Source organism: Rana temporaria, chromosome 7 (genome assembly GCF_905171775.1).
Source record: "Rana temporaria chromosome 7, aRanTem1.1, whole genome shotgun sequence".
Classification (NCBI taxonomy): Eukaryota; Metazoa; Chordata; class Amphibia; order Anura; family Ranidae; genus Rana; species Rana temporaria.
This window is the reverse complement of record NC_053495.1, coordinates 33522408-33546379: the sequence shown is the minus strand read 5'-3', so window position 1 is coordinate 33546379 and position 23972 is coordinate 33522408. Positions and strand designations below refer to the sequence as shown.

General features: G+C 44.9%; 1 protein-coding gene across 1 annotated transcript in view; it reads right to left on the bottom strand.

Moving 5' to 3' along the window:
* Positions 1–4927: 4927 nt before the first annotated feature.
* SLC25A26 (solute carrier family 25 member 26) overlaps positions 4928–23972 on the bottom strand; it is a 205552-nt gene continuing 186507 nt past the window's right edge. Inside the window, exons 9-10 of the mRNA XM_040359191.1 lie at positions 21138–21211; positions 4928–5503 (exon numbers count right to left, since the gene is read on the bottom strand). Coding sequence (XP_040215125.1) covers positions 5407–5503; positions 21138–21211 — 171 coding nt within the window. The 3' untranslated portion in view covers positions 4928–5406. The remainder of the gene's footprint in view (positions 5504–21137; positions 21212–23972) is intronic.

Genomic DNA, 23972 nt, shown 5'->3' with positions numbered 1-23972 from the left:
GAAATTCCAATCATGTCAGAGTGACGGATGGGTCTTATTACATCAGGGACCTGTAGACAGTGACTCAGAAGGAGCAGGATGGGGTATTGGGTGTACATCACAATGATGAATATTGAACATAAGGTAACAAAACCAAAAGAAACATTTGTACTGAGGCAACAAATCTGATCTTTTACACTCGGGGCCCATTCACACTAAAGTGTTCAGTTGCAGTGCAATAAAGCGTATTTACTTTTTTGAAGTCAAATTTGCGTGTCCCCATTCACACAGCTTGCCTAAAAAAAATGTAAAAAATATCTCTTACCTTTTTTAGATGTTTCTCACAAGGAGGTGGCATGGGTGACTGCAAGGTTTTTTGAACAATGTTGAGCTGGCCATACATTATACAAGTTTATTATTCAATTTATTTTAGATTTACCTTCAACTATGTAGTGCAAGGGCCTGCCTGATTGCATAAAAGTGTTTATCGTATATACTCGAGTATAAACCGTCTTTTTCAGCACATTTTTTATGGGGGAAAAAGCCCCAGTCGGCTTATACTCTATTGACGTCTCCTGCTGTGTCATGCAACTGTTCAGCAGTACTCGGTCAAACAGCGGCCGTCCACTGTAATATACATATATACACTTGGGCCCAGATTCACGTAGATCCGCCCATCTTTAGGCGGGCGTAGCGCATCTCAGATACACTACCGTAACTTAAAACGGCAGGTCCCGTATTCTCAAAGAACTTGCGCTTTAAGTTACGCCGGCGTAGTGTAACTAGGCCGGCGTAAGCCCGCCTAATTCAAATGTGGACGTGGTGGGCGTGTTTTATGGAAATTAATCGTGACCCCATGTAATCAACGCTTTTAACGAACGGCGCATGAGCCGTCCGTGGACGTATCACAGTGCGCATGCTCCAAATTACGCCGCAAAGACTTAATGCTTTCGACGTGAACGCAACTTACGCACAGCCCCATTCACGGACGACTTACGCAAACAACGTAAAACTTGAAAAATTCTACGCTGTTCCGACGTCCATACCTAACATTGGTACGCCTCATCGAGCAGGGGTAACTTTACGCTCAAAAAAGCCTTACGTAAAAAAATGCGCCGGGCGCACGTACGTTTGAGAATCAGCGTATATAGCTCATTACCTTATTCAACACGTAAATCGACGGAAGCGCCACCTAGCGGCCAGCGTAAATATGCAACTTAGATACGACGGCATAAGAGACTTACGCCGGTCGGATCTAAGACAAATCTATGCGTAACTGATTCTAAGAATCAGGCGCATAGATACGACGCCTCACACTCAGAGTTACGATGGCGTATCTGGAGATACGCCGGCGTAACTCCTTTGAGAATCTGGGCCATGATGTGTACTGTATAGCAAGGGTTGATTTAGCACATTCATCCTATTTTATTCAATTTTTTTTCACTGGTTTAGTACCTTTTTTATGTATGCAGCTTTATCATTTTGGTTATTTTTGTTGTTTTTTTCTTTATTTGATCATATTAGTGCTGTAGTACCCATATATATATATATATATATATATATATATATATATATATATATACCGTCCACTGTAACAAAGCTCCGCCTCCTCCTCCTCGTCCGTGATAGACAGAACACTGATAGAATGCTGGGAAACTGAATCACTCTTCTGTCTATCACGGACAAGGAGGAGGTGCACAACACATGGTGCGTGGGGCTCTGCGCTTCACAATATGATCTGGGAAATGTACGTGGGCCACATGGGGCTCTGCACTTCACAATGTGATTTGGGAAATGTACGTGGGCCACATGGGGCTCTGCACTTCACAATGTGATCTGGGAAATGTACGTGGGCCACATGGGGCTCTGCACTTCACAATGTGATCTGGGAAATGTACGTGGGCCACATGGGGCTCTGCACTTCACAATGTGATCTGGGAAATGTACGTGGGCCACATGGGGCTCTGCACTTCACAATGTGATCTGGGAAATGTACATGGGCCACATGGGGCAATGCACTTCACAATGTGATTTGGGAAATGTACGTGGGCCCCATGGGGCTCTGCACTTCACAATGTGATTTGGGAAATGTACGTGGGCCACATTGGGCTCTGCACTTCACAATGTGATTTGGGAAATGTACGTGGGCCACATGGGGCTCTGCACTTCACAATGTGATCTGGGAAAATGTACATGGGCCACATGGGGCTCTGCACTTCACAATGTGATCTGGGAAAATGTACATGGCCCACATGGGGCTCTGCACTTCACAATGTGATCTGGAAAATGTACATGGGGCTCTGCACCTCACAATGTGATCTGGGAAATGTACATGGGCCACATGGGGCTCTGCACCTCACAATGTGATCTGGGAAATGTACATGGGCCACATGGGGCTCTGCACCTCACAATGTGATCTGGGAAATGTACATGGGCCACATGGGGCTCTGCACCTCACAATGTGATCTGGGAAATGTACGTGGGCCACATGGGGCTCTGCACTTCACAATGTGATCTGGGAAATGTACGTGGGCCACATGGGGCTCTGCACTTCACAATGTGATCTGGGAAATGTACGTGGGCCACATGGGGCTCTGCACTTCACAATGTGATCTAGGAAATGTACGTGGGCCACATGGGGCTCTGCACTTCACAATGTGATCTGGGAAATGTACGTGGGCCACATGGGGCTCTGCACTTCACAATGTGATCTAGGAAATGTACGTGGGCCACATGGGGCTCTGCACTAAACAATGTGTTGGGTGCCATTTAGAATGCATGGTAATACACCTAAAGAAGCTGTGTTGTCAGCACTTTTTAGTGTGCGTTTCTACAATGCACAAGTGTGAATGAGCCCTGAGGGGTTAGAGGGAAAGCGGTGGACACAGCTTACCTAGAACTATTCATGGCTGCTCTGTAGAGGAGCACCAGGACACCATACCGGACACTTCTTGTTGCTGTCATACAGGCCTGGAACATTAAAACTTCTTAAGTCTTTGAAAATAAATATATATATTTTTAATAATCAACACTGTAGAATACAGTACAATTATCCAAAAGACAATTTTCAAAAAATAATACAAACCGTAAGGCTGATATTGTAACAATTTTTTTTTAAAACTATCAGAGATCTCATAGCCAAGACTTGACCAGTGCTTGCTCAATTTGGCTACTATACGGCTGTCAAATAATATTTCTTCAGCATGCTGGACAATATATGTCATTTCTACAACTTTACACCATAAAGGAAAGCATCATTTTTTTGATTAAAGATAAAAACAATAAAAAAAAAAGAATATATTTTCTAAAGTACAGAAAAATTCAAGTCTGAAGAAGCATCTGAATTTGGCAGCAGACGGCTTGAATTTACCCTTGCAGTCAATTTCTGCCGAATCGGATACAATTCAAGTCAGTGGCCCTGTCGGTAACACCCAGCGCAACAAAAGTCAATTTCAAAATCGACCAGGCTGAGTGGAAAATTATTGCATGCGTCCTATCAGATGCAATCCCTGTTCATGTATTCAGGCAGTCAGATATTTGGAGTTATATCATGGAGATAAAATTACCAGTACGCTGCACCTGGAATTACTGGGGGAAAAAAAAAAAAGAAGCTGGCCACACACACTACAATTTGATGGTACACTCTTTTTTCGATTTTCTAGCAGCTAAGGAATGCAATGACTTATCTGCTTCAGCTTAAAACGGAGGTTCACCCTAAAAAACATCTATATACCATTACATCCAGCATACTTCCGACATCTACAGTACTGTATGCTGTTTTTTTTTTTTTTTTCGCTGCACATACCGTCTTATAGTTCTTTTTCACCCGGCTTCCGGGTTCTCACTCCCGCAGGGAGTAGGCATTCCTATGAAGAGGCGTAGATGATTGACGTGCGGATAAGGCGCGTCACGCGTTCCGAAAATATCCAAACTGGGACTCGGCTCTATACGGCGCCTGCGCACAGACTAGGAGCTGTGTAGAGCTGACTGCGCAGGCGCCGTATATAGCAGAGTCCCAGTTCGGCTATTTTCGGAAACGCGTGACGCGCCTTATCCGCACGCCAATCATCTACGCCTCTTCATAGGAACGCCTACTCCCGGCGGTAGTGAGAACCCGGAAGCTGTGTGAAAAAGAACTATACGACGGTATGTACAGCAAAAAAAATACCAGCATACTGTACATGTCCGAAGTATGCTTGATTTAATGGTATATAGATGTTTTAGGCCCCGTACACACGACCGAACATGTCTGCTGAAACTGGTCCGCGGACCAGTTTCAGCAGACATGTTTGGCCGTGTGTAGGACCGAGCGGACAATTTTCGGGCGGATCGGACAGGTACGGTCGTCTGTACAGACCTACCGTACATGTCCGGCCGCCCGCCATCCCTCGCATGCGTTGAATGACTTTGACGCATGCGTGGAAGCATTTAAAAGGCAGGCCCGCCCACGTCGCCGCGTCATTGTCGCGGCAACACCACGTCATTGTCGCGGCGACACCGCGGACACGCCCCGCGTATTGTTTACGCGCGGACTTCTGTTCGATGGTGTGTACAGCCATCGAACAGAAGTCCCCGGGCAGACATGTCCGATGAAAACGGTCCGCGGACCGGTTTCATCGGACATGTCTGCTTGTGAGTACAAGGCCTTAGGGTGAACCTCTGCTTTAAACTGACTTGTTTAGGAAGGCTTACTACACACCTGTAGCAAACCTAAGGATTTCACATGGGCTTTCCGATCAGGTTAGTTTTTTAGGCAGACCTGATTGGACCATCCCTAGCATGCTTTAAAATTGTCTGCCAACAAATATGTGTTGTCGCATTATCCGATCGCGTGTACACAAGTCCATCGGACAAAACTCCAAAGTACAAACACGCATGCTCAGAAGCAATGCTAACCAAGTTGCCCAAAGGGTGGCGCTAAAGAGCTGAAAAACCACGTAGTTTCGTGTTTTTTGGTCGACAAGTATTTGCAGTTTGTATGCAATACAAGTTTCTGGCCAATGCCCTTCGGACAAAAGTCCTAGGCTTTGTCAGCGGAAAATCCGATCGCATGTATGAGGCGTTACATACAGTCACTGCCACATGCTGAAAATCCTATAATCCGTTGCAGGTTAGCAGCAGCAACTCTCCATCATTCAGTGACAGAATCAAGAAATCTCCTCTGTAATAGAGCTTTATCTAATCCCCCAGAAAATAACAACATGCTTACAAAAAGGAGACGTCAGATCGAAGAAAATTGTTTTGTTATTGTAAGTGGAAGAGTTTCTTTTGAGGTCATTGCGCTTGGTACATGGAAGTCTCAGCTGTGATGTTGTGTGATGACAATCCTTCATCCAAATTGCTTAGCAGCCGACTCCTCTCCTCCTGTCTCTGTGTATTGCCGGGTAAGTCCACACATCTTCCCTACGGCAGATCCTCCAGGATTCATCATAGAAGCAAACTGCGGACTTTGTCGTAAGCTCCGAGGAAAATGAATCCACCGAGGCTGATGGCCATCATCCTGGGGACAACGCCGGCAAATAGTCTGCAAAGGGAAGAAAGGCAAATAGTCTTAATCCAGGCACAACATGCAGTTACATAGTAAGGGGCAGATTCACGTACCTGCGCCCAATAATACGACGGGCGCAGCGTATCCAAGATACACTACGCCGCCCTAACTATTATTTTTTTGAATCCTCAAAGAATTTGCGCCGTAAGTTACGGCAGCGTAGTGTATCTTTGGCGGCGTAATGGCGCGCCATTCAAATCTCTGTGATGGGGGCGTGTTTTATGTAAATACGTTGTGACCCGACGTAAACAACGTTTTTTTTTAACTGCGCATGCGCCGTCCGTGGGGGTATCCCAGTGCGCATGCTCGAAATTAACCCGGAACAAGCCAATGCTTCCGATGGTGACGTCATTCTACGCAAATCCCTATTCGCAAACGGCGTAAAAAATTTAAATTTCTACGCGGGAACGACGGCCATACTTAACATTGAGTACGCCTCATAATAGCAGCTTTAACTATACGCCGGAAAAAAAAGAACGCAAACAACGTAAAAAATGCGCCAGACGTACGTTCGTGGATCGCCGTAACTAACTAATTTGCATACTCGACGCGGAATTCGACGGAAACGCCACCTAGCGGCCGCCGAAAAATTGCAGCTTAAATCCGAAGGCGTACTAAGACGTACGCCTGTCAGATCTAGCCGAGATGCCGTCTTATCTTGTTTTGAAGATACAAAACAAAGATACGACGCGCAAAATTTGAAATTACGCGGCGTAATACTTTTGTGGATCTGCCCCCAAGTCTGGTTGAAAAAAGACAAAACAAAAAAAGTATTGGGACACCTGCCTTTACACCCACCGGGAAATTTAATGGCATCCCAGTCTTAAGCCTCGTACACAAGATCCGATTGTTGTCTGTTGACAGACTGTTGGCCTAAAATCCGACCGTTAGTACACTCCTTCAGACAATTGTTGTCCAAGTTTTAGCCAACAAATGGTGGATGGCAGGCTAGTAAATTTTCGGCGGACAGCGGTCTGTTGTCAGATTTTCATATCGTCTTGCTTACAAAAGTACAAACACACATGCTCGGGATCAATGCTCACCAACCACGACAGAAGGGGCCCAAAGGGTGGCGCTCAAGAGCTGAATTTGTCACTACGTTCGTGTTTGTTGCCCCGACAATTGTGTGCCGTTAGACAAAATCCGGGCACACGCCCTTTTGACAAAAGTTTGGCGCTCGGTTGGCCAAAAATCGGATCGTGTGTACGAGGCTTTAGTCCATAGGGTTCAATATTGGGTTAGCCCACCCTTTGCCGCTAGAACAACTCTTCTAGGAAGGCTGTCCACAAGGTTTAGGAGGGTGTCTATGGGAATGTTTGACCATTCTTCCAGAAGCGCATTTGTGAGGTCAGGCGCTGATGTGGACAAGAAGGCCTGGCTCGCAGACTTCACTCTAATTTATCCCAAAGATGTTCTATCTGGGTTGAGGTCAGGATTCTCTGCAGGCCAGTCAAGTTCCTCCACCCCAAACTCGCTCATCCATGTCTTTATGGACCTTGATTTGTACACTGGTCCAAATCATTTGGTGGAGGGGGGATTATGGTGTGGGGGTTGTTTTTCAGGGGTTGGGCTTGGCCCCCTTAGCTCCAGTGAAGGGAACTCCTAAGGCATCAGCATACCAAGACATTTTGGACAATTTCATGCTCCCAACTTTGTGGGAACAGTTTGGGGATGGCCCCTTCCTGTTCCAACATGACTACACACCAGTGCACAAAGCAAGGTCCATAAAAGACATGGATGAGCGAGTTTGGGGTGGAGGAACTTGGCTGGCCTGCACCTCAACCCGATAGAACACATTTGGGATATATTAGAGTAGAGACTGCCTGACCTCACAAGTGCGCTTCTGGAAGAATGGTCAAACATTCCCATAGACACTACTAAACCTTGTGGACAGCCTTCCCAGAAAAGCTAAAGCTGCAAAGAGTGGGCCAACTCAATATTGAACCCTACGAATTAAGACTGGGATGCCAATAAAGTTCATGTGTATGTAAAGGCATGCGTCCCAATACTTTTGACAATATATATATATATATATATACACACACACACACACACACACACACACAGACACACAGACATACACACACTTTAAAAAAACAAAATCATATATACACAATCCTATACCCACAGTTGATCCAGAGGAAGGCGAAAAAAAAACAAAAAAACAGCAGAGCATGATCGAATTTGCTCCAGCAAGGGAAAAAAATTCCTTCCTGATCCCCCGAGAGGCAATCGGATATTCCCCGGATCAACTTTACCTATAAATATTAGTATCCAGTTATATTATGTACATTTAGGAAAGTATCCAGGTATTTTTTAAAGCAATCTACTGAGCTGGCCTGAACCACCTCTGGAGGGAGTCTATTCCACATTTTCACAGCTCTTACTGTGAAGAAACCTTTCCGTATTTGGAGATAAAATCTCCTTTCAGTAAAAGACATTTGAAGTACCTGACTATACTAATCTGCTACATGACTCTTGAACTCAGGTAAACAAATAAAGACAAAAAAAATATATGGAATTGGCCATTTACAGATAACATTTTAAAAAGTAGCTTTCGCAGCTGTACTTACCTTTAATCCAGAGCTGTCCCCCGCAGTACTTATTTTGCACCACTAGATGTCCTTAGTCTTTGGCATTGAAAGACAGGCTGGCTAAGCCCAGGCTGTTTTGTCTCTGCCTCCAGCCTGTGACTGGACAATGAAAGCTGTACAATGATGAGCTCATCTCTCTGTCACCCTGATTTTTCTTCCTATCAGCATTCTCCAAATTCAGGTACTTGCACTGCTTGCATTAAAAAAATGGTTATTATGTATCATTGAATATAGAACTGCATTATCTTGTGTATTTTATGTCTGCCTAGAGTTCGGCTTTAACTTTACATCATTCTCTGCTCAGAACAGCACCGCCTGATCTAATGGAGATAAGGAAAGGGGAAGGTGTTCTGTAGTCATGGGGGGGGGGGGGGGGGGGAGAATTATCCAAGGCTAACAACACTGCTTGAATTTTTAGTGCATAAAAAGCGGTGCTGTCAGTTCACTACCAGATGGATAGATAAAGTAATGGAGGATGGATGAATATAGGGAGGGAGGAAGGTGGGGATGGAGAGAGGAAGAAAGGCATGGAGTGAGGCAGGGAATAAAGGGGGGCAGGGATGGATGGAGGGAGGGAAGGATAAAATGATGGCTATAGGGATGGATGGATAACGTGAGGAAGGGAGGGTTGGTGGGAGAAAGGAAGGAAGGGTGGGAGGAAGTGAGGGAGGAAGTGAGGGAGGGAGGGAGGAAGTGAGTGAGTGAGTGAGTGAGTGAGAGAGAGAGAGAGAGAGAGGGGAAGGAAGGGAGTGAGGGAGGAACTGAGGAAGCGAGGAAGGGAGGAAGCGAGGGAGGGAAGAAAGGGAGGAATGGAGGGAGGGAGGGACTGAGGAAGGAAGGGAAGGAGTGAGGAATTAAGTGAGGGGGGAGGGGGGAGGGAGGAAGGGAAGGAGGACCTGAGGAAGGAAGGGAAGGAGGAACTGAGGGAGGAAGGAAGGGAAAGAGGAAGGGAGGAAGGGAAGGAGGGAGGGAAGGAAGGAAGGAAGGAAGGAAGGAAGGAAGGAAAGGAGGGAGGGAAGGAAGGAAGGAGGGAAGGAAGGAAGGAGGGAGGGAGGGAGGGAGGGAAGGAAGGAAGGAAGGAGGGAGGGAAGGAAGGAAGGAAGGAAGGAAGGAAGGAAGGAAGGAAGGAGGGAGGGAAGGAAGGAAGGAAGGAAGGAAGGAGGAGGGAGGAAGGGAGGGAGGGAGGGAGGGAGGGAAGGAAGGAAGGAGGGAGGGAGGGAAGGAGGGAGGGAGGGAGGAAGGAAGGAAGGAAGGAAGGAGGGAGGGAGGAAGGGAAGGAAGTGAGGAAGGAAGGGAGGGAGGGAGGGAGGGAGGAAGGGAGGGAGGGAGGGAGGGAGGAAGGGAAGGAGGGCCTGAGGAAGGAAGGGAAGGAGGACCTGAGGAAGGAAGGGAAGGAGGACCTGAGGAAGGAAGGGAAGGAGGGAGGGAGGGAGGGAAGGAGGGAGGGAGGGAGGGAGGGAGGGAGGGAGGGAAGGAAGGAAGTGAGGAAGGAAGGGATAAATGGATCAACAGGTATTTTTACTTGCAGCGACCCCGAAGCCAAACTCCAATTTGTGATAGTAATAGCCCAGCATCAAGAGACAGAAGCGGAGCGCCCACCAATCAGAACACCAATCCAAACATGAACGATTTATCTGTGCTGCTCGTGGCCCTGACAGAAGTCTCTGAAATTCCGGATGGGTAATGAACGCGGCTCACATGGAGCACCAGCTGGAAACAGTTTAAGGATTCACTAGACAGCACTTAAACCTATTAACATAATTGCAACTCCAAAGCCGAGTAATTTGCATGAGGCTGGCAGGGAGCAAATTCCCAGAGGATCGCTGAAAAATATTTTCAAAATACGTTCCCGAGCTTTCACAATGTCGGATTGTCTGGGCAAAGCTTCCCAGATGGGCCATCCAGATAGCGATTTACAGGAACCAGCTTCCAGTGGGTTTTACAGAACACTGACGAGCCTGTGCGCTGAACGGAAGGGATAGGGAGCGGATGGCAGATGGTGCGGCTCGTTCAACAAAATGGATTACGGGAAACCTAAACTAAGAATATGAATATGAAGGCTGTCATTACTAACTTCTCCTTATAAAGATCGGCCTGGATGTCATGGTAATCCAGCAGCTTTCCTGTCACTATATTGAATACGTATGCAGATCTGACTTCAGTTTTGACTTTCTAATCTGCATGCATGTTCCAGGCTGTGGCTCAGAAAATATTTCAAAGCTGGAGTTTCATTTGCTTATATTTTGCTTTCTCAGGTTCCTCCATCCCCCCCCTAATCAACACGCTAATTCAATTATTAAATAAAACCTTTGCGTTCTCAGTATATACCTTATTTTATACCCATTAATCACATCACTGGGTGCAAAAAGTATATACTGAGAGCAGAACGTTTTATTTATTTTCTGTACTTCTCTATGCAATGCAGCAATATCATGGCTAGTGGGAGGAGTCAGCAGATAACAGAAAACTGTGGTACAAATATATCGAAAATACCTCATGAAGTGGGATTGTATAGGCAACAAAAAAAATTTTCAAAAATATATATGAAAAAATAACAATTTATTACAAAAAAAGTTACAACATGTACAAAAATATCTCGAGCATTATAGGAATATACATAGTACAAAAACAAAACATGGATGATGCAGATACTGTCCGGCATACGGTACCATCACCATAAGGGAGGTAAAGTTGTAGCTGAAAGGCCGACGCGTTTCGAATGCTACGCATCCTTCATCAAGGCATAAAACAAGTATTGCATCTAGAGTAGAGCAAAAAATATTTTAAATACATTCACATTAAATCATTGTATTCTCTCCATTGAAGTGCAAAAGCACATATACATCCTCTTCCTCGAGTAGGGAAAAGGCATAATTCACAATGAAGAGGACTCACCTATTGCTTAAAAAGCTCCACGCCCAGGAGTGTGGGGCAGAAGGCCCCCGGGTGTTCAGGGACGCCGATGTCTCCTATGGCAGGTTGCACCATTTAAAACAAATCCCCATTTGAATGTCACTCATAGAGTGGATAGAACCAATTGGTTCAATTTGGGTGGTGTTTTTGCAGTCCTATATAAAGGAGATATATCAAAGACTTGTGTCAAAAATAATAACCCAGCATTTGAGCCTCAAAAAACTGGTTGGGAATTGTATTCCAAACCGTTCATGGAAAACTCACCACCAGTAGTTTAAAGTCTTTGTATCCAAAGAAGGGGAGAGCCGGGTGCAGGTAAATCCTGAAAAGATTTGGGTTGCCCAGACAGATTCCCCTTGGAGAGGAAAGACAGCTCCTTGTTCTCCTACATATGGAGAGGGAATGACACCACCCAACCCTCTTGGCCCTCCTTAAGTACTTACCTTAACTATATTCAGGTGCTGTAGTCCTCCCCCTCATCACCCATCAATTGAAACATGTTATTCCTGAGAAGCCATGTGTGGCTCCTTATTGTTTTCAAGCAAACCGCCGCTGTTACAAGGCGCATTGTAGCGCCGTCATTCAGTGTATACCGATCCGCGTCATTTCCGGGACCGGAAGTATCGCCGCGGCCATTTTGGTAATGGGATTCGAGTGCCAATCGATCCACCGTTGTGAGTTGCCATTCGATTGCCACTCGAATGCCACCCCAATGGGACTAAGTTGTCATTCGACTCGCCATCGCGAATTGCCATTCAATTGCAATTCGATTGCCATACAATTCGCCCCCGTAGCCATTTTATTGGTTGGTTAAATCAGGGATATCTGAAAACCTCTCAGCCGGAACCGGAAGTTCCCCGGCGGCCATTTTACAAAAGGGCATAGACCTAAATTGGACGTTTGATTGTATGTCTTGTTAGAGAGTAGCAACTTGATTGAAAAAGGTGCAGCTATAAGGGGTGATAGTAGGAGGATAAAAACGTTCAAAAGATGACCTTGATCACAGTTTGAAACAGTCATCATAAGGGCAAAATCGAGCCCAAGTTTGTGTGTGTTTTGAAAAAATTGCCTTCTTCGATTTCCTCATCCGCTTCCTCATTTAGATCTTCTTCCCATGCGTCACCAAGTGAGGCATTCTCCTGTAAGAGGAGATTTAAGTCTCTTAAGGCTCTGAAATCAGCCGCTTTGAGGTTTGGGGCCACTTCCTCTTCTTGTTTTTTATGTTTGTAGTAGAGACCTTTATAAAAGAGTCTCCGTGCAAATAGGTTGATATCCTTAATCGTCTCAAATGAATCAGTGTTATTAGTGGGGCAGAAGGAGAGTCCCAAACATAAAACTTCCTGCTCTACTGTTGTTAAAGTATGGGAGGATAGGTTTATGATATTATTATATTCTCCTCTGGCGGTATCTCCACCGCCAGATCCATGGTCATCTGTGTTTGAAAGAGTGGGGGCGTTGAGGACACCCCCTTCTTCTCCAAAAAATTATCTAGGGGGGTACGTGAAGTCTTTGAAATTGCCCCCATATCTTTCCGGGAGAAAAGTTTACCTCTATTTGAGGGAGACCCTGGTTCTATAGCTTGGAGGTGTGGGTCACGGGCCAACCACCCCGGTCGAGTGGACATCGGTGTCTCTATGGCTATTATGCAGGTTGTTTTCCATTTTTCCTCAATTTGTTTGACTCATCAGCTGCCAGGGGAGACTTTGGGCTTTGTACCCAAATGTCATTAAATCTACCAAAAAAGGGGGATAGTCATATCCCCTTGGGTAGATATAGAAGGCAGCTGTGGCCTTTTTTTTCTCCCAAAGGTCTCCCAGTGGTTCATTCAAGAACTACAGGAGAATAGTGCCTTACCATAACACACACAAACTTGGGCTCGATTTTGCCCTTATGATGACTGTTTCAAACTGTGATCAAGGTCATCTTTTGAACGTTTTTATCCTCCTACTATCACCCCTTATAGCTGCACCTTTTTCAATCAAGTTGCTACTCTCTAACAAGACATACAATCAAACGTCCAATTTAGGTCTATGCCCTTTTGTAAAATGGCCGCCGGGGAACTTCCGGTTCCGGCTGAGAGGTTTTCAGATATCCCTGATTTAACCAACCAATAAAATGGCTACGGGGGCGAATTGTATGGCAATCGAATTGCAATTGAATGGCAATTCGCGATGGCGAGTCGAATGACAACTTAGTCCCATTGGGGTGGCATTCGAGTGGCAATCGAATGGCAACTCACAACGGTGGATCGATTGGCACTCGAATCCCATTACCAAAATGGCCGCGGCGATACTTCCGGTCCCGGAAATGACGCGGATCGGTATACACTGAATGACGGCGCTACAATGCGCCTTGTAACAGCGGCGGTTTGCTTGAAAACAATAAGGAGCCACACATGGCTTCTCAGGAATAACATGTTTCAATTGATGGGTGATGAGGGGGAGGACTACAGCACCTGAATATAGTTAAGGTAAGTACTTAAGGAGGGCCAAGAGGGTTGGGTGGTGTCATTCCCTCTCCATATGTAGGAGAACAAGGAGCTGTCTTTCCTCTCCAAGGGGAATCTGTCTGGGCAACCCAAATCTTTTCAGGATTTACCTGCACCCGGCTCTCCCCTTCTTTGGATACAAAGACTTTAAACTACTGGTGGTGAGTTTTCCATGAACGGTTTGGAATACAATTCCCAACCAGTTTTTTGAGGCTCAAATGCTGGGTTATTATTTTTGACACAAGTCTTTGATATATCTCCTTTATATAGGACTGCAAAAACACCACCCAAATTGAACCAATTGGTTCTATCCACTCTATGAGTGACATTCAAATGGGGATTTGTTTTAAATGGTGCAACCTGCCATAGGAGACATCGGCGTCCCTGAACACCCGGGGGCCTTCTGCCCCACACTCCTGGGCGTGGAGCTTTTTAAGCAATAGGTGAGTCCTCTTCATTGTGAATTATGCCTTTTCCCTACTCGAGGAAGAGGATGTATATGTGCTTTTGCACTTCAATGGAGAGAATACAATGATTTAATGTGAATGTATTTAAAATATTTTTTGCTCTACTCTAGATGCAATACTTGTTTTATGCCTTGATGAAGGATGCGTAGCATTCGAAACGCGTCGGCCTTTCAGCTACAACTTTACCTCCCTTATGGTGATGGTACCGTATGCCGGACAGTATCTGCATCATCCATGTTTTGTTTTTGTACTATGTATATTCCTATAATGCTCGAGATATTTTTGTACATGTTGTAACTTTTTTTGTAATAAATTGTTATTTTTTCATATATATTTTTGAAAATTTTTTTTGTTGCCTATACAATCCCACTTCATGAGGTATTTTCGATATATTTGTAGTACTATGGGATGATGGCAACTACATGCTATCATATGTGAGTTGGTTCTTTTTTCACAGAAAACTGTGGTAACCCCCACATGTGATGCTGAGCCTCTATTATTAAAAGATCTGAAATCAAATGAATGAAGGGACTTGGCCCTTGGAAGACGTCCTTTAAAAGACGAAACGTGTTGGGGGCAGAGCCTTGTGCCAACGTCACTGTGTCCGTGGAGAAAGATCGTTGCCGCCTTGGTGATATTTTTACATGCGCATGTTGTTTATAACTATTGTGAGTGTATCTACTGGCTTAATAAATACGTTACTGGTCTTTCATTACACTATGGATGGGCCCTTCTCTTCTTTTCTTACTTTGAGTAATTTTCTGATTTTGAGTCTCAAGTCTTGGTCATTTTGAGTCTTGGTTGGCATGTACAATGGTTGACTCCAGGTGATTAGAGAGCGTTGGGGACACCGAGTGACGGCTTTGGAATGATTTTTACATGCAATACATGACTTCTCTCGAGAAAGAGGGTCAATGTTAATCCGGTAAGCAGATACATTATCACACCTGGGTGTTGGGTGTTGCTGGCGACACGGACCTGGTGTTAAACTCATCTTAAAAGCACTTCAACAAAGATTCACTGGATTTAATTATGGGGACTTTTTGTGGAATTTAGAAAACTTTTTTGTATTTTTCAAAAAATGGATTTTGCATAAGAGATTTCAGTGTAATTTTTTTTTTTTTAGTGCAGCACTAGTTTTTACAGAAACAGTAAGGTAGGGGTGGAGTGCTAGTAGATGTTGATTGTCCCTTCGCTAGGAAATGAGTCAGGCTTTAACTGACTTGCCCCAGCTTCCAATGTACACTGTGAGAAGCTTGCAGTGTGCAGTAAAATCAGAGTAAGTAATTTCAGTCCAGGTGAATGGTGAGGCTGGAGTTCAGCTTTAACCACTTGCCGACCAGCTAACGCCGATATATGTCGGCAGGATGGCATGGCTGCGCAAAGCAAAGTGCCTGTATGTCGCTTTGAATTTGCCGATATGCGCGTGCTCCATGAGCGTGCCCATGGGTCCCGTGGACCCGATGTCCTCCGGGTGCCTGCGATGGTCTAACGGAGAGGCAGGACGGGGAGATGCCTATGTAAACAAGGCATTTCCCTGTTCTGCCTAGCAACATGACAGAGACCTACTGCTCCCGGTCATTGAGAGCAGTGATCTCTGTCATGTTCTAGGCATCCCATCCCCCCCAGTTAGAATCACTCCCTAGGACACACTTAACCCCTTGATTGTCCCCTAGTGGTTAACCTCTTCCCTGCCAGTGTCATTTATACAGTAATCAGTGCTTTTTTATAGCACTGATCGCTGTATAAATGACAATGGTCCCAAAATAGTGTCAAAAGTGTCCGATTTGTCCGACAATGTCGCAGTCCCGATAAAAAACGCAGATCGCCGCCATTACTAGTAAGAAAAAATAATAATCAAAATGCCATAAATCTATCCCCTATTTTGTAGACGCTATAACTTTTGCGCAAACCAATCAATATATTTGTCTTACCAAAAATATGTAGAATACTTTTCGGCCTAAAATTGAGGAAAATATTTGTTGTTTTATATATTTTTGGGGGATATGTATTATAGCAAAAAGTAAAAAATATCGTTTTTTTTTCAAAATTTTTTTATTTTGATGTTTATAGCACAAAAAAATAAAAATTGCAGAGGTGATCAAATACCACCAAAGGAAAGCTCTATTTGTGGGGGGAAAAAAGACGTAAATTTTGTTGGGTGCCACGTAGCACGTCCGCGCAATTGTCAGTTAAAGCGACGCAGTGCCGAATCGCAAAACAAAGTGCTCTAGTCAGGAAGGGGGTAAATTCTTCTGGGGCTGAAGTGGTTAAAGGGTTTGTAAAGGAAAACACTTTTTTCCCTAAATGGCTTCCTTTACCTTAGTGCAGTCCTCCTTCACTTACCTCATCCTTCCATTTTGCTTTTAAATGTCCTTATTTCTTCTGAGAAGTCCTCACTTCCTGTTCTTCTGTCTGTAACTCCACACAGTAAAGCAAGGCTTTCTCCCTGGTGTGGAGAAAGCCTCTTTAGGGGGGGAGAGGGTGAGCAGGAGAGTCAGGACGCCCACTAACACACAGCTCCTTTCTCTATCTGCAAAGTAGAGCGCGTCCTGACCCTCCTGCTCGCCCCCTCAAGAGGCTTTCTCCACACCAGGGAGAAAGCCTTGCATTACTGTGTGGAGTTACAGACAGAAGAACAGGAAGTGAGGATTTCTCAGAAGAAATAAGGACATTTAAAAGCAAAATGGAAGGATGAGGTAAGTGAAGGAGGACTGCACTAAGGTAAAGGGAAGCCATTTAGGGATTTTTTTTTTTTTACCTTTGCAACCCCTTTAACCACTTCCCGCCTCGTCAATAGTCAATTGATATCCGGGAAGTGGTTGTGAAATCCTGACTGGACGTCTATTGACGTCCTGCAGGATTAAATGCCGGCCCGTGGGGGCGTGCAGTGCGGCAATCGGTGATGCGGGGTGTCAGTCTGACACCCTGCATCTCCGATCTTGGTAAAGAGCCTCCGGCGGAGACTCTTTACCACGTGATCAGCCGTGTCCAATTACGGCTGATCACGATGTAAACAGGAAGAGCCGCTGATGGCTCTTCCTCACTTGCGTCTGACAGACGCGAGTAGAGGAGAGCCGATCGGCGGCTCTCCTGACAGGGGGGGGTTTGTGCTGATTGTTTATCAGCGCAGCCCCCCCCCCCCCCCTCGGATGCCACTGGACACCTGGACCACCAGGGAGTGCCCCCCGGCAAAAAAAGAAACACCAAAAAAAAAAACACAAATTAAAAAAAAAAAAAAAACACAATTGATGCCAATCAGTGCCCACAAATGGGCACTGACTGGAATGATGCCCAGCAATGCCATCAGTGCCACCCCTCAGTGTCCATCAGTGCCACCTCTTAGTGCCCATCTGTGCCACCCATATGTACCCATCAGTGCCACCCATGCCGCCAAAGAGTGCCCAGTGCCGCCTATGAGTGCCCATCAGTGCCGCCTATGAGTGCCCATCAGTGCCGCCTATGAGTGCCCATCAGTGCAGCATACCAGCGCCGCCTATCAGTGCCCATCAGTGCCGCCCATAGGTGCCCATCAGTGCCACCTCATCGGTGCCCATCAGTGCCACTTCATCGGTGCCCATCAGTACCACCCCATCAGTGCCACCATATCAGTGCCCATAATTAAAGAAAACTTACTTTTTTACAAAAAAAAATAACAGAAAAAAATAAAAAATATTTTTTTTTCAAAAATTTCTATCTTTTTTTAGTTGTTAACCACTTAAGCCCCGGACCTTTAGGCAGCTAAATGCCCAGGCCAGGTTTTGCGATTCGGCACTGCGTCGCTTTAACTGACAATTGCGCGGTCGTGCGACGTGGCTCCCAAACAAAATTGGGGTCCTTTTTTCCCCACAAATAGAGCTTTCTTTTGGTGGTATTTGATCACCTCTGCGGTTTTTATTTTTTGCGCTATAAACAAAAATAGAGCGACAATTTTGAAAAAAATTCAATATTTTTTACTTTTTGTTATAATAAATATCCCCCAAAAACATATATAAAAAAAAATTTTCCTCAGTTTAGGCCGATACGTATTCTTCTACCTATTTTTGGTAAAAAAAAATCGCAATAAGCGTTTATCGATTGGTTTGCGCAAAATTTATAGCGTTTACAAAATAGGGGATAGTTTTATTGCATTTTTATTAATTATTTTTTTTTTTACTACTAATGGCGGCGATCAGTGATTTTTTTCGTGACTGCGACATTATGGCGACACTTCGGACAATTTTGACACATTTTTGGGACCATTGTAATTTTCACAGCAAAAAATGCATTTAAATTGCATTGCTTATTGTGAAAATGACAGTTGCAGTTTGGGAGTTAACCACAGGTGGCGCTGTAGGAGTTAGTGTTCACTTAGTGTGTGTTTACAACTGTAGGGGGGGTGTGGCTGTAGGACTGACGTCATCGATCGAGTCTCCCTTATAAAAAGGATCACTCGATCGATACGCCGCCACAGTGAAGCACGGGGAAGCTGTGTTTACATACGGCTCTCCCCGTTCTTCAGCTCCGGGGAGCGATCGCGAGGGGGCGGCTATAAACGAATAGATGCGCCGTCGTCCCGGGTCGCTCCCCGAGGGAATCCGCCCGCTCCCCGAGGGACCCCCCCCCCCCGCTTGCTAGAAGGCAAGGACGTACATGTACGCCCATTTGCCTGTACGTGCCATTCTGTGGACGTACATATACATGCGGCGGTCGGGAAGTGGTTAAGCACAAAATAAAAATCGCAGAGGTGATCAAATACCACCAAAAGAAAGCTCCATTTGTGGGAAAAAAAATGATAAAAATGTCATTTGGGTACAGTGTAGCACGACCGCGCAATTGTCATTGCGACAGTGCTGAAAGCTGAAAATTGGCTTGGCCAAGAAGGTGCGTAAGTGCCTGGTATGGAAGGGGTTAAGGACAGCTACAGAAAGCCCAACTCCAAGGCAAAATATAGGCAGTTGAAACTTCAGCGTAAAATGAACTCTATACAAGTACACTATAGTAACCCTTTAAAAATAATCAACTTTTTCAGGTGTTACGTAACCAGCAAAGGAAACTGCGTCTGACTTGGCTGCATATGAAAAAACTGATACCCATCATTTTACAGTTAAAATCCGTCAGCTGCGAGGAGTTTTGTGGATCAAAGAGCAGAGAAACTTAAGTGAAATCAGATCTATTTTTTCAGTATTGCCATATGGAATATATAAGGCAAAACAGCGTAATGGCCGAGGCTGGGTGCAGCTGGCTAGACAGACGAAATCACATAATTGCTTCATTTCACTTTACAAAAATGTCCAATGCATTCTCCTTTCGGGAAGGTCAGAGGTCAAACACTTGACTTGTTCACACCCCGGTGACTAGTCCTTCCAGACTCGATCTCATAATCTTCTTTCTGATCTCTTCCATCGTAATTTAATTTTTTAAATAAATCTGATAAAAGTAAATGTAACTAAAACCTTTACAAAACTGATTATTTGGATTGTTTTTGTGGTACAAGAATAGTTTTCTAGTGTGCCAGTTCTTACCAAGTTACTTTAAAACTAAACTTCAAACTTCAACCAAACTGAAAAAAATTATTATTCAAAAAAAGTGAAGAAAGCAGATTAAAATATAAAACGGATCTTCACTGCGAAAAGACTATTTCATTAATATTTACAATTCAAAGCAAACTTCCCCATGCTTTATTTAGGTGAGAAATCACTTTGAAAAACGCCCCCTAGCATTTCTGGCTGTGGCCATCTTGAGTAAGGGCAAATGATTCATGTAGCATTTACTTCCTGCCCTTAGTTCAAGTATGCATGCAGGAGGGCGTGCTTAGCTGAGAAAACCCCGCTTCCTCTCCTCCCCACCTGAAGACTCCTGGGTTGTATGTTATCATTTGCCTAGGCAGGAAACCAGGAAGTAAAGATATGTAAAAAAAAAAGTTTAAAACAAGTAAATGTGATATACTTTCCTATCTATTTATTAATGCAGCATGAAGATTAGAAATAATCAATGTTGATAGGGAGAGTGAAGAGCTAAAGTGGTTCTAAAGCCATAAGGTTTTCTTTTTTTTACCTTAAAGCGTTTGTTAAACCGCCCTAAAAAATAAAATAAAAAATATCCCGTTCTCTTAAAGCATGTTATACAGCACAGTGCTTGTGCTGTGTCCCCCGTATCACCTGAAATACCTGGCTGATCCTTCCTGGCTAAACCCTCCCCTCTGCAAACTGACCACGATAATCATGGCTGCTGAGCCCTGACACCGTGGTCAGTTTGTGTGATTCCCTCATCTGCAGCCTACTATTTGTCTCCTGTGTCCTTCTCCTCCCTCCCTGCCTGTACCAGTGACCGCCCAGCCCCCCCGCTCTCATAACTTCTAATAAATACTTCCATCCACTCTGTACCATTATAATAATTGTCCCTGTGTTCTGTAAAAAAAATCTGCCTGATTGCACCTATATGAGTGTGGCTCCTGTCACTCAGCTGATTGATGGCTCTCTCTCTCCTCCCCCACCCCCTCTTCCCCGGCTGATGTCAGCGTGAGGGCATGGCCCCGCCCACTGCAGCCATCAGCCAAAGAGAGTCTAGGAATCAGCTGAGTGCCTGGAGCGTAACTTATATCGGTACGATCGGGCAGATTTTTTACAGAACACGGACAATTATTACAATGGTACAGAGCTGATAGGAGTATTTATTAGAAGTGAGTTAACAACCACTTTAATGCATTTTCTGTATTAAGGTAAAAAAACTTCTGCATCCAGAATCCCCTCCCAACCCGCCCTTCTACTTACCTGAGCCTGATCCAGTGCTGTGCACATGAGCAGCAGCTCTCTCCTTTCTCTCCCTCCTCACAGTGCAGATTGATAGCAGTGGAAGCCATTGGCTCCTGTCGCTGTCAATCAAATCTATAATGTATGATGAGAGGGGGGGCCAAAACCCACTGTCTGAGTCTATGAATGCAGGCAGCAGGGCTCGGGAGCAAGCCTGCACGAGTACCTCTTTCCCCAGTAAGCATAAGGATTAAACATAATGAATGTTGATTGAGAGAGTTTAGTTCCACTTTAAAGCCCAACTCCAGCCAAAATGTAAATTTTGGTTATGATAATTGCGGAAAAGACTGATATCCTCTGTCAGCTGTGAAAAGATTACACACTTGCCCTAAACTAGGGATAATCGCCGTTTCATACCCTGTGAAGCCTTGTGTTTTCCATATATCCGAGAGGGCAAGCAGCACCTTTCCTCCTGCAGTAGTTGATCCGGCCTGCAAATGAAGCAAAAGACTCATCATACATTGCCAGTTATAGCTTCTCTATACAGTAGATTTCCAAGACAGGCAGACAGAATTCCCCTATTGCGTCCCTGGTGCTGCGCAATACACCAGTGTTCATTTTCACATCAAATTTTGATTTTGTTTTAGTTATAGTCTTTGGACTAAAATGCCATTTTAGTTTTAGTCCTATTTTAGTCATCTGAATTGTTTTAGTTGGCTAAAATATCCAGTACATTTTAGTCATCTGAAATCAAATGGGCTTAGTTAACCACTTAAGAACCGGACCAATATGCTGCTACATGACCCAAGGGGTTTTTACAATTCGGCACTGCGTCGCTTTAACAGACAATTGCGCGGTCGTGCGACGTGGCTCCCAAACAAAATTGGCGTCCTTTTTTCCCCACAAATAGAGCTTTCTTTTGGTGGTATTTGATCACCTCTGCGGTTTTTATTTTTTGCGCTATAAACAAAAATAGAGCGACAATTTTGAAAAAAATGCACTATTTTATACTTTTTGCTATAATAAATATCCCCCAAAAGCATATAAAAAAAAATGTTTTCCTCAGTTTAGGCCGATACGTATTCTTCTACCTATTTTCGGTAAAAAAAAATCGCAATAAGCGTTTATCGATTGGTTTGCGCAAAATTTATAGCGTTTACAAAATAGGGGATAGTTTTATTGCATTTTTATAATTTTTTTTTTTTTTACTTCTAATGCCGGCGATCAGCGATTTTTTTTCATGACTGCGACATTATGGCGGACACTTCGGACAATTTTGACACATTTTTGGGACCATTGTCATTTTCACAGCAAAAAATGCATTTAAATTGCATTGTTTATTGTGAAAATGACAGTTGCAGTTTGGGAGCTAACCACAGGGGGCGCTGTAGGATTTAGTGTTCACCTAGTGTGTGTTTACAACTGTAGGGGGGGTGTGGCTGTAGGACTGACATCATCGATCGAGTCTCCCTATAAAAGGGATCACTCGATCGATGCAGCGCCATAGTGAAGCACGGGGAAGCCGTGTTTACATACGGCTCTCCCCGTTCTACAGCTCCAGGGAGCGATCGTGACGGAGCGGCTATAAACGAATAGCCGCGCCGTCGTCCCGGATCGCTCCCCGAGGGAATCAGACCGCCGCAAGTACCGGGGGTGGTCCCGATCGGACCCCCGACCCACGTCTAGGCAGGGACGTACAAGTACGCCGATGTGCCTGTACATGCCATTCTGCCGACGTATATCTACATGCAGCGGTCGGGAAGCGGTTAAACTGTAATGCATTATTTAAGCATTTCTATAAAATTGGCAATACCATAACAGAGAAACCTCAAATTGCGAGTAACGCGGTTAACGAGCGTTTCGCAATACAAGCATTATTTTTTGGAAAATCCTGACTCGGTTTGCAAGGAATTAAGCCACAGCGGTGAGCAGTACCGCATTTGGCCAGAGGTGCTGGGGCACCGGAGCCAAGTGGAGCCGAGCGAAGTGGTTCCGAAATACTCAGAAATACTTTGAAAAAAATCAGAAATACTCCATTCCCGAGCCTTTCCGAGTTCAGCCGAGCTGTCCGCGAGTATTTATGAGGTTCTCTGGCGCCCCCACCTCTGGCCACAGACGGTATTGCATGCCATAGAAGTCGATGCGGAACAAATTATTTTAATTTCCATTGACTTCTATGGGGAAACTCACTTTGATATGCAAGTGCTTTGGATTACGAGCATTCTCCTGAGTGAGTGAGTGAAAAACTTGTAGAGCGCAACACATGCAAACTGAATCGCCTCTGGGCGCTGTTTCCAATTCAAGGGTAAGGAAGCCCCTCAACCTCAGAAGAGATGGGTTTTAATCTTTCTCTTGAAGGCCAAGTAGTCCGACTCCAGTCGGATGGTAGTTGGTAACGCATTCCACAGCCGAGGTCCCTGGACTCCTGGAATGGCTTATGCTCGTAATTAGGGTTGTCCCGATACCACTTTTTTAGGACCGAGTACAAGTACCGATACTTTTTTTCAAGTAGTCGCCGATACCGAATACCGATACTTTTTTTAAATGTGTCCCCAAATGCAGCCATGTCCCCCCCATATGCAGCCATGTCCCCCACATATGCAGCCATGTCCCTCTAGCCATGTCCCTCACATATGCAGCCATGTCCCTCACATATGCAGCAATGTCCCTCTAGCCATGTCCCTCTAGCCATGTCCCTCTAGCCATGTCCCTCTAGCCATGTCCCTCTAGCCATGTCCCTCGATGCGGCGGCGCGATGCGGCAGCGGCGGGGGGGGAAGTATTCTATTTAGGTATCGGGGGTATTTGCGCGAGTACGAGTACTCCCGCAAATACTCGGTATCGGTCCCGATACCGATACTGGTATCGGTATCTGGACAACCCTACTCGTAATCAAAGGTTCCACTGTAAAAATCTAATTACATGCTATTATTTATGGTATTAAGGATTGAACATGTACTACAGACCCAGATTTGGCCATTGCAATATACTGTGTTTCCCTTGAAAATAAGCCCGGGTCGTATATTAATTTTGGACACCAAAAACACATTAGGGCTTATTTTCGGGGTAGGGCTTGCCATGCAGGAATCCCCAGTATGAACATACCAGTAAAAGGATCATACAATGCAAAAGGTGCTGCTGCAATACCACTGTGCAAACACCCTTACCATATATCGCCGCTTAGCGCTTCCATCGCCTGCCCCAAGCCGTCTTCTCGGCTCTAAACACTGCAAGGGAGGGGTGCAGAGATTGC